Source organism: Chelonoidis abingdonii, chromosome 9 (assembly GCF_003597395.2).
Source record: "Chelonoidis abingdonii isolate Lonesome George chromosome 9, CheloAbing_2.0, whole genome shotgun sequence".
In the NCBI taxonomy this organism is placed as follows: domain Eukaryota; kingdom Metazoa; phylum Chordata; order Testudines; family Testudinidae; genus Chelonoidis; species Chelonoidis abingdonii.
In genome coordinates, this window is record NC_133777.1 from 82,758,643 (window position 1) to 82,776,518 (window position 17,876).

The 17,876-nt window shown below is 45.1% G+C and overlaps 1 protein-coding gene across 2 annotated transcripts in view; it reads left to right on the top strand.

The window, feature by feature from the left end:
* Positions 1 to 15,612, top strand: part of CORO2B (coronin 2B) — a 125,701-nt gene extending 110,089 nt beyond the window's left edge. Inside the window, exons 6-12 of one of the 2 annotated variants that reach the window (XM_032764345.2) lie at positions 944 to 1,060; positions 3,184 to 3,288; positions 8,298 to 8,394; positions 10,293 to 10,405; positions 12,281 to 12,371; positions 13,453 to 13,592; positions 14,779 to 15,612. In XM_032764345.2, coding sequence (XP_032620236.1) covers positions 944 to 1,060; positions 3,184 to 3,288; positions 8,298 to 8,394; positions 10,293 to 10,405; positions 12,281 to 12,371; positions 13,453 to 13,592; positions 14,779 to 14,910 — 795 coding nt within the window. In that variant the 3' untranslated portion in view covers positions 14,911 to 15,612. The remainder of the gene's footprint in view (positions 1 to 943; positions 1,061 to 3,183; positions 3,289 to 8,297; positions 8,395 to 10,292; positions 10,406 to 12,280; positions 12,372 to 13,452; positions 13,593 to 14,778) is intronic. The other variant, XM_075069744.1, reaches the window with a different exon arrangement.
* Positions 15,613 to 17,876: the final 2,264 nt, after the last annotated feature.

Sequence of the window (17,876 nt, forward strand, 5' to 3'; positions counted from 1 at the left end):
GTGAAGAGCTGATTTCTCAAGAGTCAGTCCTAAGCACCAGTCACAAGAAGTAAATCCATTATTTTTACAAATACAAATTTGACCGTAGGCTTTAAAGAGTGGCTTTATTTGGGATTTCCCATTTGAGTGCATTCCTCCCCTAATGTGCAACTGGGGCAGATTTAGGGGCAAGGGGAAGTTGCCCTTTAAGCCTAACGTACAGTAAGGTAAACACTCCTTGTACAATATTGAATTGTCACAAAATACGTCTGATATTCAGGATGCAACAATGTGTCACAAATGTCACCCTCTGAATCTAGCTCTCTGCATTCAGAAAATGTTTCTGTTTCTTATCATTATTGCAATAGAAAGGATTCAGCACTATCCTCGGCAGAGATACAGGGCTTCTAATCTTTCATTAATCAAAGGTTTCTGGGAAATAGTAGAGAGTTCTGGGAAGCAACAGAGCAAGTTTTGGAAGAAAAGCTTAATTGTCTTTCTCAATTATGGATTATTCTAAAAAGCTTAGGGAAGGCTAGGTTTTATTTTTGCAAAACAGCATTTTGCCCTTCCATTCCAGATAGCATGAATCCCCATTTTCACTAGTGCAGTCTGAGCCATAGCTGGTTAATATGAAAGTTGCATTTTGCAGTAAAGGAGTAAGAGGAATGGTGGAGGTTGAAAGCTGAGTTAGCCCAGCTTGCTATGAAGTGGTTCTATGGAGCCTTTCCCCATAGACAGTGTAGAGGTTATACGAGGAGGAAAGGACCTACCTGTAGAATATAGGAGCAGAGACACAAGAAACTCAGATCCTAACGTGGGGGAGAATCCTCCCTTGAGTATCTCTCTCCTTGAAATTCTACAGCTGGCATTTTCACTGATCTATACTAAGGACCATGCGTAGGAAGACATCTAAAATGTGTAGCTGTTCACTGCATGTAGCACAGATAATGTCTTCTTCCAGGAAGCCAGCTGTAAGAACCATCGTGTGAACCGGGTGGTCTTTCTAGGTAACGTGAAGCGACTTCTAACGACTGGAGTCTCAAGGTGGAATACGAGGCAGATTGCACTCTGGGACCAGGTCAGCAAATAGATCACTGGAAGCAGTTCCTTCCCAAGAAGGGAGCATGATTGATGGGTTAAAGTAGAGGCCTAGGAGACAGGCGATCTGGGTTCAGCTCTAGCGGTGTGAGTATGGTACGGGTAGACTTACCCAAGCGAGCTTTGATCTGGCTCACTTCGGTCCCAAAGCAGGGAAGCTGCACTAGTGCAAGCTTCTGTGCGGGCTGCGCAAGCCCCCCTGCAGCGTGTAGGAACAGCCCTCTGTGTCGCAGCTTCACGGCTCCAGGACCCACTCTAGCTAGATTAAAGCTAGCTCCACTGTAATACCGCCTGTGATTATAACATAGATGGACCCTACGTCTGAGGAGTCCAGAGACCGGAGGTTTAGCCCCTGCTCCGCTGCAAACATAGGGTGATTATAGGCAAGGCATCTGCTCACACCATGCCACAGTTTATCCATCTGCATGTTGAGAAAACCTGCCCAGCTTGCAACAGTTTTATGCAACTGCATTCCCTCGCATTTGGGAGGTGCTCTGAGAAGCACGGCTGGGGCGTGCTGTGGATCAGTCATGCGGGGCTGTCAAAGGGGCCAACAGGTGCATAGGCACCCAACTCCCACAGAGACCTAACTCAACTCTCATGGACTTTCCAGTGAAGCTGGGTGCCCAGCTCCTTCAGGTCTCTGAATAGCCCAGCCTCTGGTATTGTATTGTACTCTATTGTATTTTAATACAGGGAGAGCAGCAGACACATATACAGCAGATTCTTTATTCCTTCCTGTTTCCTAGCAGTTCTACAAAGGTCTTTATGTAACTTTTAAAAACTCTGCTGGTTGCTATGGAGATCTGACTAGACATGACACGCTGGGGAATTTGAATTCTGAATTCACAAGATTAATTAAAGCGGATGCAAATTTACCAGATTCATCGCAGCAAGAATTTGTACCCTCCCCTCTGACTCCATGCAAGATATTCTGGACCAGTGGGTTTCAGGCTGCAGACACGCCTGGCCCTGTTCACTTGGGTGGTAGAAGCTGCAGATAGTGGAAAGCCGATGTCCCCTGTCTCAGGCTGGGCTGGGGGGAGATGACTGATTAGCCCAGTCCTATCTGTCAGTTCGCCAGTGAACACCATAGACACCTACTTGGCTGTCTGCTACAAGGGCAGGGTAAGGAAACAGAAGTATGTGGGTGGGGCATCTGATCTGTTCGGGAGGAATCTTGTATAAACTCAAGGACAAAGGGAGAAACCAGATCCATTTGGGGCTGTGTGACATATAAAACCGAAAACAAGGATGGCTGGGTTGCCCTCTAAATCCAAGAGGCCAGTACGCTCTCCCTAGGCAGGTGTGCAGCGTCACCACCATCGGAGCTTCCTATAGTCTGGTGGGGTTTGTGTTTAAAAGTCAAACAAAGGTGATGAGCAGTTCTCTGGCGTCTATCCGGAGAAGCATCGCAGCTCAATAGAGCATCATAGCCCAGGCGGCAGCATTGGGCACAGCAGCCGTGGAGCAAAGCTCCAGAGAGGATGCAGCATTCTTCCTCCACTGCATCCAGCCCTTTTCCCTGTAGACAGCGTGCTCCCTGGAGGATGTGGCTCTCTCTGGTCCTTGGGGGGCCGGGGCAGGAGAGAGAGCTCCTTGCACCCTCCTGTGTTTTCCTTCCCCACCCCCCTCACTCTGTGCTCTTGGCCCAAGCACAATCTGCCCCAAATTGCTCCTTAAAATATACACACACCTCCAGCCTTACTGAAATGCAGCCACACAGAAATGGCTCCAGGGGTAGCGGGGAGGGGTGTGACGACCCCATTACAACCCTTACCCTGAGAGCCCCAGAACCCACTCAGCCCTACAGGGTGACCCACTGAGTGCCCTGCAGAGAGGTGACCTTAAGTGGACATCCTCCTTATTCTGTGTGTGTACATGACCAGATCTACTAGCCCTCTCTCCCTCCCACCTCTGGCTCGTGGGACATGGAAATCCCATGGCACCCTTTGGGAGGGGCAGTGGGTTTGCTTCAGCTTTTCTGGGACAAAATCCGTCCCTCACCCTGCTGCACCTGTTGCTCATTCGTGGGTTTCGCTTTCATGTTCCATGCAACCTCTAACCCTTGCTGCTTCATAAAGCGATTTTCTCTTTGTGCAGGAAGACCTGGCCATGCCTCTCATAGAGGAGGAGATCGATGGGCTGTCAGGGCTCTTGTTTCCTTTCTACGATGCTGATACGCACATGCTGTATTTGGCTGGAAAGGTGCGTTGGCTTTACTGAGGGTAACGGGCAATGTACTGCGTATTCTACTGTTCTCAGGACTGATGTGGCTCTTGCAAACTTGAGAATCAATCATCTCCCAAATAACCCATTTGAGAATGCAAGCAAAGGGGCACCTCGCAGATGAGCAGAGCATGGGGTTATTTTGGGCTTTCCATAAATAACTCATACAATTAAACAAATGCTGATATTGCTTTCACCAGTGCAAATTTGGAGCAACTCCACTGAAGACTTTGGATTTACACGAATGTAACAGGAACCAGCCTTTGGCCATTGACTTTCTTTTAAAGGTCCTTGATTATTTTGCACTTCACTAGTGTTGCTTGTGTTGTAAAGTCCAAATGCCACCACTACAGAAACCTCTATGGTGGGGCACACTTCTCTAATGGCCCCCCAAAAGCACCTGTGTACCCTGGAGGGCGTGGCTTGGTGCACACATGCACACACTTCTGTGCAATCACACTAGCTTGTGCACAAAGCTCCACCTAAGTGAAAGGACCTGCAGATACTGTAGTGCATTTAGGAGGCCCTTAAAAAAGTGAACACATTTATTTCCTATGGGCTGCATGTAGGACTCCCTCTCAGTTCAGCTTATGGCCTTGAATAGAGAAGCACCAGGTATACTTTGCCATTGGTGTTCATAAAGGCCACAATCAAGAAAGAAGGTCGTAGTGGTTAAAAACCTGACCTGAGTTAGAGGGGAAGTGATAAGGGAAGCAAAGGGATACAAGAAGTAATCTATGGCCACTGGAGTTGAGGATAATAACAAGGAGTCTAAGTGTATTAGGAACAAAAAGAATCCTAATAATGGTCCTGGTCCATAGCTAGGTGGAAATGGTATAATTATCAACAATGCAGGAGAGGCAGAAGTGTTTAATAAATATTTCTGTTCTGTATCGGGGGGAGGGGCGGGAAACGATGTAGTCATATCACATAATGATGACACTTTCCATTCCACTAGTGCAGGGGTGCCCAACCTGTGGCTCCAGAGCCGCATGTGGCTCTTCATAGCTTAATATATGTCTCCTTGCATAGAGCTATAGGTGACAGCTTTCCAGTGTGCCGGGGAGTGCTCAGCCCCCTGCTCTGCCCCAGGCCCTGACCCCACTCCACCCCTCCCCCCAAGCCTGCCATGCTCTTGCTCTTCCCCCTACTCACCAGAGCCTCCTACACACCGTGTAACAGCTGATTGTGGTGGGCGGGAGGCCCTGATTGGCAGGGCTGCTGGTGGGCTGGAGGTGCTGCAGGTTGGAGTTGGGGGAGCTGATGGGGGGCTGCTGATGTATTACTGTGGCTCTTTGGCAGTGCACATGGATAAATTCTGGCTCCTTCTCAGGCTCAGGTTGGCCAGCCCTGCTCTAGTGTCTCAGGAGGATGTTAAACAGCAACTAGTGAGGTTAGGCACTTTTTAAATCAGCTGGTCCAGATAACTTGCATCCAAGAGTTTTTTTAAAGCTGGCTGAGGAGCTCACTAGACTGTTAATGTGGATTTTTTTTCCCCAATAAGTCTTGGAAAACTGAGGAAATTTCAAAAGAATGGAAGAAAGTTAATGTTCTGCCAATGTTTTTAAAGGGTAGATGGGATGACCTGGGTAGTTGCAGGCCTGTCAGTCTGACATTGATCCTGGGAAGGATAATGGAGCAGCTGATAAGGGACTTGAATAATAAAAGAATTGAAGTAGGGCTATGCCATTAATTCCAAGCCACACGAGTTGTGGAAAACAGACCCTGTAAAACTAACTTGATATCTTCTTTTATTCGATTACCATTTTGGTTGATAATGGCAGTAGTATTAGTGTAATATTTTAGGCTTCTCTGGGGCATTTCACTTGGTACAGCACAACACTTGGATTGAAAAACTAGAGTGTTACAAAATGAACATGGCACGAATTAAATGGATTCAAAACTGGCTGCTTGATCGGTCTCAAAGTGTAACCGCAAAGAGGGAGTCATCATTGAGTGGGTGCATTTCTAGTAGGGTCCCACCTGGATGAGTTCTTGGCCTGATGCTACTTAATATTTTTATCAAATGAGCTGAAGAAAACATAAAATCATCGCTAAAAAAGTTTGCATGTGACACAAAATTTAGGTTGTGATAATTTATGAAGAGGACAGGTTACTGATACAGAGAGATCTGGATTGCTTGGTAAGCCAGGCACAAGCAAACAATATGCTTAATATGGCTAAATGTAAATGTATGCATCTAGGAACAAAAAATGTAGGCCATACGTCTAGGATAGGGACTCTATCCTGCAAAGCAGGGACTCTAAAAAGGATTTAGAGGTTGTGGTGGATAATCAGCTGAACATGAGCTCCCAGTACAATGATGTAGCCAAAAGGGTTAATGTGATTCTTGGATGCATTAACAGGGACATCTCGAATAGGAGTAGAGAAGGTTTTTTATCTCTGTATTTGGCACTGGTGTAACTGCTGCTGGAATGTTGAGTCCAGTTCTGGTGCCTACAGTTCAAGAAGGATGCTGTTAAATTGGAGAGGGTTCAGAGAAGAGGCATGAGCTTGATTAAAGCATTAGAAAACATGTCATATATTCAAGGAGCACAATCTATTTGCATTAACAAAGAGAAGACCGAAGTGTGACTTAATCAGTCTATAAATAAATAGTAAATAAATACCTACAAGGTGAACTTAAGAACAGCCATACTGGGTCAGACCAAAGGTCCATCTAGCCCAGTGTCCTGTCTTCTGACAGTGGCCGATGCCAGATGCCCCAGAGGGAATGAACAGAACAGGGAATCATCAAGTGATCCATCCCTGTCACCCATTCCCAGCTTCTGGCAAGCAGAGGCTAGGGACACCATCCCTGTCCATCCTGGCTAATAGCCATTGATGGACCTATCCTCCATGCATTTATCTACTTCTTTTTGAATCCTGTTATAGTCTTGGCCTTCACAACATCCTCTGGCAAGGAGTTCCACAGGTTGACTTTGCATTGTGTGCTGCCTGTTAATTTCATTTGGTGGCCCCTAGTTCTTGTGTTATGAGAAGGAGTAAATAACACTTCCTTATTTACTTTCTCCACATCAGTATTGATTTTATAGAGCTCTATCATATCTCTCCCCTTAGTCATCTATTTTCCGAACTGAAAAGTCCCAGTCTTATTAATCGCTCCTCATATGGAATCCGTTCCATACCCCTAATCATTTTTGTTGCCCTTTTCTGAACCTTTTCCAGTTCCAGTATATCTTTTTTGAGAGGGGGCGACCACATTTGCGCACAGTATTCAAGATGTGGGTGTACCATAGAGGCAATATGATATTTTCTGTTTTATTATTTATCCCTTTCTTAATGATTCCCAACATTCTGTTCTCTTTTTTTGACTGCTGCTGCACATGAGTGGATGTTTTCAGAGAACTATTCACAGTGACTCCAAGATCTTTCTTGAGTGGTAACAGCTAATTTAGACCCCATCATTTTATATGTATCGTTGGGATTGTGTTTTCCAATGTGCATTACTTTGTATTTATCAACATTGAATTTCATCTGCTATTTTGTTGCTCTGTCAGCCAGTTCTGAGAGATCCTTTTGTAGCTCTTTGCAGTCTGCCTGAGACTTAACTATCTTGAGTTGTTTTGTATCATCTGCAAATTTTGCCACCTCACTGTTTACTCCTTTTTCCAGATCATTTATGAATATGTTAAGTAGGACTGGGCCCAGTACAACTATTTACCTCTCTCCATTCTGAAAACTGACATTTATTTCTACCCTTCGTTTCCTGTCTTTTAACCAGTTACCGATCTATGAGAGGACCTTCCCTCCTATCCCATGACTGTTTACTTTGCTTAAAAGCCTTTGGTGAGGGACCAGATATTTGATAACGGGCTCTTCAGTCTAGCAGAGAAAAGTATAACATGAATCAAGGGCTGGAAGCTGAAACTAGATAAATTCAGATTGGAAGTAAGACATACATTTTTAACAATGAGAGTAATTAACTGTTAGACCAATGCATCAAGGGTCATGGTGGATTCTCCGTCACTGACAATTTTTAAATCAATGCTGAATTTTTTTAAGATATGCTGTAGCTCAAAAGGAAGTATTTGGGGAGAATTCTATAGTCTGTTATACAGCAGCTCAGACTAGATGAGCACAGTGATTCCTTCTGGCCTTGGAATCTATGAATCTATTAGCATAAATTTAGTGCAACGCAGCCCTGCCCATTCAGTGCAGCTCCACTGATTTTAGCTTCGTTCTAAAATTAGTTTTTCCGTACTGGAATATTTCCTTTAGCATTCCTGGGCAACACAACGTCCTGGTACATTTTTTAGTTCTTTATCCTCCTTCCATTGTGAGACAACTAGATTAGATATGCAACTCATATATGATATGGAATTCTTTGCCAGAGGATGTTGTGAAGGCCAAGACTGTAACAGGGTTCAAAAAAGAACTAGGTAAGTTCCTGGAGGACAGGTTCATCAATGGCTATTAGCCAGGATGGACAGGGATGGTGTCCCTCTGTTTGCCAGAAGCTGGGAATGGATGACAGGGGAAGGATCACTTGGTGATCACTTGATTTTCTGTTCATTCCCTCTGAAACAGCTGGTACTGGCCACTGTTGAAAGACAGGACATTGGGCTAGATGGATCTTTGCTCGGATCCAGTCTTGCCATTCTTATGTTTTATGTTCTTTAACCCAAGGGTAGAAAAACTAATTCCATAAAGTGTGAGGGAGAGATGGGAGTGACGGGGATAAAATTGCTAGTCGTCTTGTGAGTCTTCTTCCCCAAACGCCATTAAAGAGACCACATCTGTTCCTTCTACTGCTACTACTCCAAGAACCCAGACACAGTAAATGCAATGCTGTAGGTTTGGTTTTAGACTGTGTTCTACAATGGCTAACTAGCATTGTCGTGTCTGTATATTTAACCTAGAACTTGGCAGTGATGCACATGATGTTCTGTTTACACAGCTTTTTATTTACCTACAGCTTTTACCCTGAATGTTAAACTGATCTGCCTTTATCCCCCCTGCCTCAGGGCGATGGGAACATCCGATACTATGAAATCAGCACAGAAAAGCCCTATCTGAATTATCTCATGGAGTTTCGCTCTCCTGCCCCACAGAAAGGACTGGGTAAGAGCTTTGGAATGTTAGTCGGCTGCCTCTTTGAACACTAATATTAAAAAACCACATCAGACTGAAATAGTATGATTACATTTTGCTGATAAATGTATTTTGCATAATAACCTCCCGTGCTCTCTGCACTGTGCTGACTCTCACTGTTCAAATATGTTCTGTGTCATTAGGTAGCTGAAGACTTACTGGAAAATTAATTCAGAATTCCAATGTTCTTTATGTGGCATTTAATATTTTTGTGTATTTCTTCCTGGGTAATGGTGCAGTGTGACTCTGATGTATCTTACTGAGGGCCCAGCTCCAAGAAAATGCATGTGCAGTTTCATCTGACGTGCAGTGACCGGCTGCCTAAACTTTAACAAGTGACTTGAGCCAGTGATACATGGGACATTCCCTGGGTAAAATGCTCTTCCCTTCCCACCCTACTGCAAAATCCATCTGACCCATTCCTTGCCCCTCTTTGCCAGCACAGGGCTCTGATCTGCACCACTCTCCTCTCCTTCCCACCACCTCCAGGAGGCCCCTGCATATGGCTTCCCTACCTGGAAGCAGTTCTCCAGCAGCGGCAGGGGTGACTGGTTGATTCTGGCTGTGGGGTGGCTGGCCGGGTGAGGACAGGATCAGCTCTGGTTGGTGGCATGGGGGGCAGGTCCCATTTGGGCTCTTGGAGTGGGCAGGTTCCCTCATGGCTGGCCCCCGGGGGTGTGGGTAGGGTTGCTTGTGGCATGGGACTCCCCCAATGGATGTAGAGGGTCAGAGGGAGAAGAAATGGGCTATTCAAATTCTAGGCTGCAGGTGGATAGGAAGGCCCAGGTGGGGAGGACCGCAGGAAAGGAAGCATTTCCCTCCTCGCATGGCCCCACGGGCAGGACACAGACCTAGCACGCCCTGGAGAATTAGGCAGAAGGCCCAGCTACCCAGTTCTGTGGTGTCCCACAGCCCCAAGAGGGCAGGGACAGGCGTGAGCAGCTCAGCTGCTGATTTGGAATCCGCTCTTTGGTACTGATGCAGGCCTGCAATCTCAGGGAATGTCAATGGCGCAGAGGGATGTGATATTAAAGGAGGTTGCTCTCTGCTTCGCAGCTCAGTTCAGTGCTGTGTCAATACCCTGCACTCTGGACACGATCACGAAACAAATCTCTGTGCCTCTACTTAACTTCAGCCCTTGCCCCAGTGCTGCCTGCAGGCTCCAGTAGGCAGCGCTTGCGTGGTGGTTTCTGTACTTGTCTGGCAAAGCTTTCCTACCCCGGGGTAACACTTTCTACATGCTAGCGGTCTCTCCCCCCACTTGCGGGCTGCAGCTGCAGCTTCTGCAAGATATATACATACACTAGGCCTGATTGGGAAAGATGCAGCATGCCCTCAACTTGCACTGACATCACCACCTCACAGAACTGGGTCCTGTATTTCTTCCTCTATCTTATACACATATCACACCCCCCACGAGTCATTTGCAGTGATAGGACCGAGAGCACCAAAGCATGAGCCGCTGCTACTCGAGCTGACGAAGTAACTCCATGCAGCCGGTAGCAGTGGTAGGCTGGTATCCATTAGAGAGTTACAAGGCACACCTTCTCACCTAGGTTTGTGTTTAAGCAAAAGAGAGAATCCCATTCTTGCAGAACACACTGACTGCTTTTCTCGACTTGTAAAGTGCCGACGATTTACGGTAGCTGCTCTGTCAGAACTTTCCCCATCAACATGATGTCTAATTGGATCTACATATGTTCGACATGCATACTGCTACCATATCCTAAGCCAGCTAGCACGAGGCTAGTAAGATTGGTTCCTTCATCACGGACCAATTTGCAGAGCAAGAGCTTTTGAATATTTCAATGCTTTGTCGGCATGAAAGGAAAGAAAGACGCTTGCTCACATGTGAACTCCTCTAACAGGTGTGATGCCAAAGTACGGGCTGGATGTGTCTGCATGTGAGGTGTTCAGATTCTATAAACTGGTTACCTTAAAGGGTCTGATTGAGCCAATCTCTATGATCGTGCCAAGGAGGGTGAGTACACGTCAGCACTGTTCCCACTCCTGTACGGAACTCAAACACTCTGATGTGTTATCTCTGACCAACACGTTCAAAGCACAGAGTTGGAAACAGTTGGTGTGCCAGGGGAATTCTATTTCTGTTACTCGGGTATGTCAAAGACTGCTGTATTCTCTATTAAAATGATGCACAGGGAAGGAGCTGGGATACTCACTCACTAAACTTTTACCTTTTGAGATCACACTAGGAATCCTGTTTTCACTTGCACAGAGCAGAATCATTTGGATGAAATATAGTAAATGTCAAAAGGACCTTGGCAAACTGTATCTAGTGAATTAAGCCCCTGATGGTTTATATCACTGTCCACAACAACCACACATCTTACATACTGTACTCTGACCATGCTAGACATTTTCCTGACTTGCATATCAAACATCATGGGTTTGTGTTTTTCTGGCTGTGGACAGGGGCGGCTCTAGCTTTTTTGCCGCCCCAAGCACAGGAGGTCCGCCGGTCCTGCGACTTCAACGTACTTGCCGCTGAATCTGTGGGACCAGCGGACTTTCCACAGGCATGCCACTGAAGGCTGCCTGACTGCCCCCTCGCAGGGACTGGCAGGGTGCCCCCCGCAGCTTGCCGCCCTAGGCACGCGCTTGGAGCGCTGATGCCTGGAGCTGCCGCTGGCTGTGGATAACATCTGTTGTCTTTGATGGGTAGATCTCTCTGTGACGTCTCATTTATATTACACATTTTAGATCCAAACTCACATCTTGGCTAAAAACTGCTTTTCTAATTTACAGCAATGCTAAGTCTGAACTCTGTGCTTATGGAAAGTTCTTTAAAGAGCTGACGCCTGCATTTTTTCTAACTTCTGCTGCCATTATTTTGTGTGAAATTAACTGGGTCTTCTGAAGTGTATGACAAAGGTCTGTCCCACATCTAGGTTTAGAGACCCATCCCAAGTAGAGATCACATCTCTGTGTGTTGGGAGCAGTATTCAGTGCTGGCTTTGCCTGCTTTGTCCAGCTATATGAAATCTGAAACAAAGCAAGAAGCCATGTTCAGGTTTAGGATTGAGTCAGTATCTTTCCAAACAGAGGTGACTCAATAGAGCTTCATCCTCATTGCTCTGAATTTGCTAATCTCCAGCAAGCAGAAATGTGGAGAAGAGGGGAAAGGGAAATTACCCTTGTGGACAACTTTCCTTGGTGTTTTCCTCTGGGCTGTTCTTCTGTACGCCGTATGTGGCCAGAGTGGGTGCTCCTTGACTTAACTGGCTCGTGCTTTGAAATGGGAACTACAATATGTAACCATATGCTTTGTGCACTTAGCATTCCCTGAATGGTCTGTGCAGCGGCAGGGAGCACCCTCTCCAACAGGCCAGAGACGATGCCCTTCCAAAGCCTCCCAGTTCAGCTGGATAATACACCTCTACCCCAATATAACGTGACCCGATATAACATGAATTCAAATATAACGTGGTAAAGCAGCGCTCTGCCAGGGCTGCGCACTCTGGTGGATCAAAGCAAGTTCGATATAACGCGGTTTCACCTGTAACACGGTAAGATTTTTTGGCTCCCGAGGACAGCGTTATATCAGGGTAGAAGTGTATTTATTAGTCTCTCTACAGCTCAAATGCTTAGTACTGCTGGAGTATAATTTTCTTTCAGAACATGAATTTAATAGGCAGGGGCTCAGACTCTTTATTCTCTATTTAAAGTTAATGGTGAAAAGGCAGTTAAGTATTTTTCCTGAGATGCTATTGAATGGCTACATTACTGTTGGCCGGGGCTGTAAGAAAACTGTTGCTTATGGCACTTTGCAGCGCATAGTTACAATTGGGAACAAATGTTTTGAAGACAGCTGCTCTTTATTCTTCCTCACTTCCAGTCTGAAACATACCAAGAGGATATTTACCCGATGACTCCAGGTATAGAACCAGCCCTGACACCAGACGAATGGCTGAGTGGAATGAACAGAGGTAAAAGAATGAACCCTGCATGAGTATCTACTGCACTTCTATTGGAAATATAAACAGAATTGATCTCCGAGCCTCACTGTGAAATGTGTCTAAATCCATACTCATCCTTGGACGCTTTCCATACTTTACATTGGCCACCAGCTGATGGGATGGTGGGTGGCTAGGTACTTAGTGTACATAAACCCACAGGAACCATTTTAGAGCTAGTAAGCTGTGTGTGTGGCTAGTAAGCTGTGTGTGTGTAGGGGGGAGGATAAGGAGGTCGTTGAATGCTTTTGAGCTCCATCTATAAGTAAGTGTATTTGTGTTAAAGTAGTGCCTAGTTGCTCCAACTGAAAATATAGGCCTTGTGTGAGTATGGGAAAAGTGTGTGAGCAAGAGAGAGAGAGCAAGAGAGAGATTCAAGCTAGTTAATACCACTTAGGCTGTGTCTGCCCCAGGTGCTGGTCTCTTTAGCACTGCTTTACCAAGTGGTCTTTGAAATCTTTTTAGCAAAGAGTCCTGTGGCCCCTTATAGACTAACAGACATATTGGAGCATGAGCTTCTCTGGGTGAATACCCACTTTGCCAGACACATGTTGGTATTCACCCACAAAAGCTCATGTTCCAATACGTCTGTTAGTCTATAAGGTGCCACAGGACTCTTTGCTGCTTTTACAGATCCAGACGAACACAGCTAACCCTCTGATACTTGAAATCTTTTTCGCTAACCCGATTAAAAAAAACAACCAACCAACCATAGCTTTTTTTCTAGTCTGGACAAGGCCATAGTGAGACAGTTCATGTTCCAAAAAGTTGAGAGTCTATTTAGACAAGACAAAGGATGGGAAGGTAAAGAGATACGGGGCTGGGGGCAGTGACTTGCCAAGGTTGCACAGCTGGTCAGTAGAAGAGCTGGATTAGAACCAGGTCTCCCGACTGTCAGTCCAGAGCCTGTCCAGTCCAGTCACCATGAAAACACATTGTTGTAACAACTGACAGGTAGTGAATTTTAAGGTAGGACAATAGAGGAGGGATATATACACAGGCAGTGTAACAGAGCAAGTGCTAACACCATCCTTTATTTTACCGTCTCACGTAGATCCCGTACTGATGTCTCTGAAGGAGGGCTATAAGAAGGCATCCAAAGTTGTCTTTAAGGCACCAATAAGAGAGAAAAAAAGTGTTGTTGTCAATGGAATAGATTTGTTAGAAAACGTGCCCCCCAGGACAGAGAATGAGGTAAGCAATGCGTGTTGATTTATGGCTTTGAATGGTCAGCCTCTTAGATCTCAGCCACGTGCTTCAAGCTTATGCCATGCAAAACCTTTCTGGGACATAGTAAGAAAACAGCTGGTAAGGTCTGCTGAATTTTCTGATCCTACTGAATACCACAGAGGCCTGATTTTATGCCGCAGATGTCATTCTGTATTGCAGTAACACCTAACTGACCCGCTTGAGGACAAGGACAAGCACTGAACAAGAAGATGGTCCTGCTCCAGAGAATTTACAATCTACATATTCCCATTAATTTCAATAGAAAATAGCAGAGACTGCATTTACCCCCATTGTCATAATTGTTGCCATTCCTAGCCTCCCTTGACCACAGAATGCATTGAACTGTTCCGGTGTCCCTTCTGCACACTTGGCTTCCATGTGCCATCCTAGTTTCTGGCATTAGTGGCTTTCACTGTATTTTCCATGTTGATGGTGTAACTTATAAGCAGTTTTGTAACAATCTAGGAACTGTAGGGTTGTTATTAAGATACACATCATAGCCACCTGGAACTTCACACAGACAGTGGGGACTGAACTCTGACCCTCCTTCTCTGAAACCAGACTCCTAGCAACTTAACTAAATAAAAATCTCCATCCGTTATCAATATAGGGCACATGACCATAGATGAGGTCATGACTGTCTCTGACAGAGAGCAACTGCACACATCCAAGATTGGGGCATATAAACACACCAATTTGTGCATCTCTACTTTTTGTTCCCAAGCCGTGAAAATCCACATGTGTGTTTCCCTGGATCAGACTTCAACCCACAGGACTTTGCTGAGGTTTAAGCGGAGGGCATACAAAATGAACTGGATTAATTTCCTAACAGTTTTTAGTAAACGATTGCTCTCTGTGCTACACTTAAAGACTGCGAGGAAACATTTACACTGAATCCAATATTGAATTTCTTCTCACAAACTGAGCTCATGAGCCATACGATGTGAATTAACTGAGTTACCATGAAAATGGACAGGGCAAATCAATGGAGTATTGCAGGTAAAGTGATGTTTCAAAAGGAACAGTGTAATGACATGAATCAAAGGCAGGTTTTCTGACAGTTGGCAGGAAAGGCATGAAGCCATTGGGGAAAGCAGATATTATAAATGTTAACACAATGTTGTACAACTTTTTTTTTCTTTCTCTTAAGCTCCTCAGAATGTTCTTTCGACAACAAGACGAGATCCGACGGTTGAAAGATGAGCTTTCGCAGAAAGACATAAGAATTCGACAACTACAGCTGGAGTTGAAAAACTTACGTAACAGCCCGAAGAATAATTAAATTAACCTCAAAGGACATTTTATAAATAAACGTTTTGTTTATATTTGCTCTTTTATTTTACTGTATCCACTTACACAGAATATGAGCCAGAAGTCAAATGACCTGCCATGCTAACTGGAAGTATGTCCTTGTAGTCTTATCTAGCGCTAAAAAGAAAGACCTGTACACTATAACTGAAAATAACTGCATGAAAGGAAGCTGGGTATGTATTTATATCCCAGCATTTTTCGTGGAGTAAGTAGAAGAGCAGTTTATTCTCTATATCTAAAGACTACGGAACTAACCAATAGGGCACAACTTAAATTTAACTTGAAATAGAGAGAGAATGAAAAGAGAATACAGGGTGCCCTTAAGAAAGCAATATGGTTTATTGCTATTAACTTTTTCCTATGCAAAGTCTGACAAAGAATGCACACAGCCTACAAAACTGGAATTTTAATTCACTTAACTATAACCTAAAATATAGGGCTTAATTCACAAATGTTCTCTCCAAATCTTCTTGCCCTGGCCTTTATTTAAAGGAGGTTCAGGAAAACCTGCCCTTTGCCCTGGCACTTGGTGCAAAAGTTTCCTTTTCTGGGGAAAGGTGGCAAAATTTGAAGTCAGTGTCTTAGAAATTGGCCTGATGGTCAGATGTTCAAGTTCCTTGGTCAATTGCTGCACTCCTTAATTTGTCACTTTCTTAAGTTTATCTGTATGGAAACCAGTCACTCTCCTGAGCGGGATGGGAGCTGGTTGTATATACGGTTTGTTTTTTTTAAAACGATCCTACATTTCTTAAATGTAGTGGGTCTATCTTCCCTGATCTGCTAATAGGGACCTTAAGAGTCCTACCTCCTCCTGGAAACATAGTGGTGATAACACTGCCATATGGTACGCAAATGGCAAGCAGCAAAGGAATCTGCCATTGCTCTCTTCCCACAACTGTCTTAGAACACCCTCTTGTTCAATAGTAAATGTTGCCAAGTTACTGGTAACCTCTCCTGTGGAACCCTGATTCAGAGATGTTTGATGTCTAGGAACTCTGGGTATGTCATCTGTGTGTCTGTTCTTCTGCATATCTGTTCCCACTGATAGAACTGCAGAGGGTTTAAGCTGCACAACAAATTACGTATACACAATATAGATACACAATGACATTTTTGTGAATTAGGCCTATAATACAGGGAAAGACACCAAAATACTGCTAGTTTATCTATATATATATTTTCACTTAAATCAAGTAGGACTATCCATAGCGGTATCAGTGCAACAAGTTTTTTCCCCTGTTACTTTACATTGTGCTCTGCACCTAATGCTTTCCCTCCCCTTACATTAAAAGTGCTGTCATTCGCTATTATTTATGTTACCACAAAAGTGATGAAATAAAATGTTTTCAAGATACCAAACCTTGCGAGTGGCAAAGTCTCCTTTGAGTTTTCATTTGTAGCAACAAGATGTCTGGCGCAAGCAACTAGTTCTTTCAAAATTTAGAATGAGTCAGGTTTAGAGGAGCAAAATCCAGGTATGCTATTGAATATCATGCTGCAGGAGACAGGCATGGAATAAGCTTTCAGGAAATACCCCTGGGCATGCAGCTGCAGGGAGCTGAGGGTTTGCTAACTCATGCAGCCTAACCAGAGAAGTTTAATAAGAACTTAAGACTTTCTCCCCAGAACTGTACAGCCTCTGGAACCCCACTGAAAAGATGAAGCTGGAGGATTTTCAACAGCACACAAGGCAGTTAAGCACCTAATTCCCCCTATTGTACACCACAAGGAAGGGATTCAATGACTATCAGAATTATATTTCAATCCAATGAACCTGCCCTCTGGAGAGCCACGGAGGAGAGAGTTAATATCTTACACCTGTTGCTAACTTTATACAAGTGATGTGTCTAAGTAGCTGATTATCCCGGTTAACTGGATGAGCAGATGATAAACTGCCTGAAAAACCGTGTCCAGCTAATAGACCAGTTTGAGTCTACTTGCCAAATTAGGGCCTTGTAAGGCATTGAGAGAGAACCTGACTCTTTCCTGAGCAAACTGACTTACCATTTGGCAGCTGGGTCTACCAACTGATTGCATACTCCACAGCACTTCCTTCCTTCATGAAATGGTTGCCTAATGCTACATAGCTTTCAAAGCCCCTCTGAGTCCACCTGCATCCTTCTTGTTTTTTTAATTAACTCCATTGGTGCATCCTCTCCTTAACCACGTGCTTATTTAAGCAGTCAGAATAAATGACTCCAAGGAGCCAATAGCATTCCAAGGTGCTCCAGATTATGCAGCCCCCAGGAGGGACTCAAACCACAAAGACTGAGGCAAGTATTCAGGACAGCTGAATGTGTAATGAGTCTGAGGGGTGAGTCTGGTCTGAGCTGCTAGTTGCTGGTTTACCTAGGGCCAGAACCAACCCATGTTAGCCAGGCTAGTGGTGCTGAGGTTACTGCTAGCAGAGATGGAAACTAACACACTGGCTGCAGAACTTGTCCACTCTTGACCTTTAGGGCCAGGCCAATTGCATTTTATTACCCTTTGCCTAGGCTTGCCCCCTGGCTTGGTGTTGCTGCAGGCCCTGGAGGGATGCTGTTTAATTTGGGACATTTAACACGTCTCTATGCTTCTGGGGGCTGAGAGGTGGGAGTTGCTTCAGCTTTTCCTCTCCAGCGCAGAGCTGCGTTCAGGTTGGATTTTGAAGCTTGTGGGAGAGGCTATTGTGGAGCAGAAAGACCAAAGCCACCACACCATTAATACATGCCTGGGGGCCTTCCCCTCCATTCCTCCTCCCCCACCAGGGAAGAAGATGGCCCTGCTATCAAAGCCCCACACTCTCCTGCAAGGTCGCTTGCAGCTTGTACCGGCCATGCGCCCTGGGAAAGGTAAGGGACCTGCTCCTCCACGTTCAGCTGACTTGCATTTCTCGGCTGTCCGACAGGCTCCCATGGTCCTGTGCTAACCCTCCAACCCAGCCTGGTAAGTGGTTGT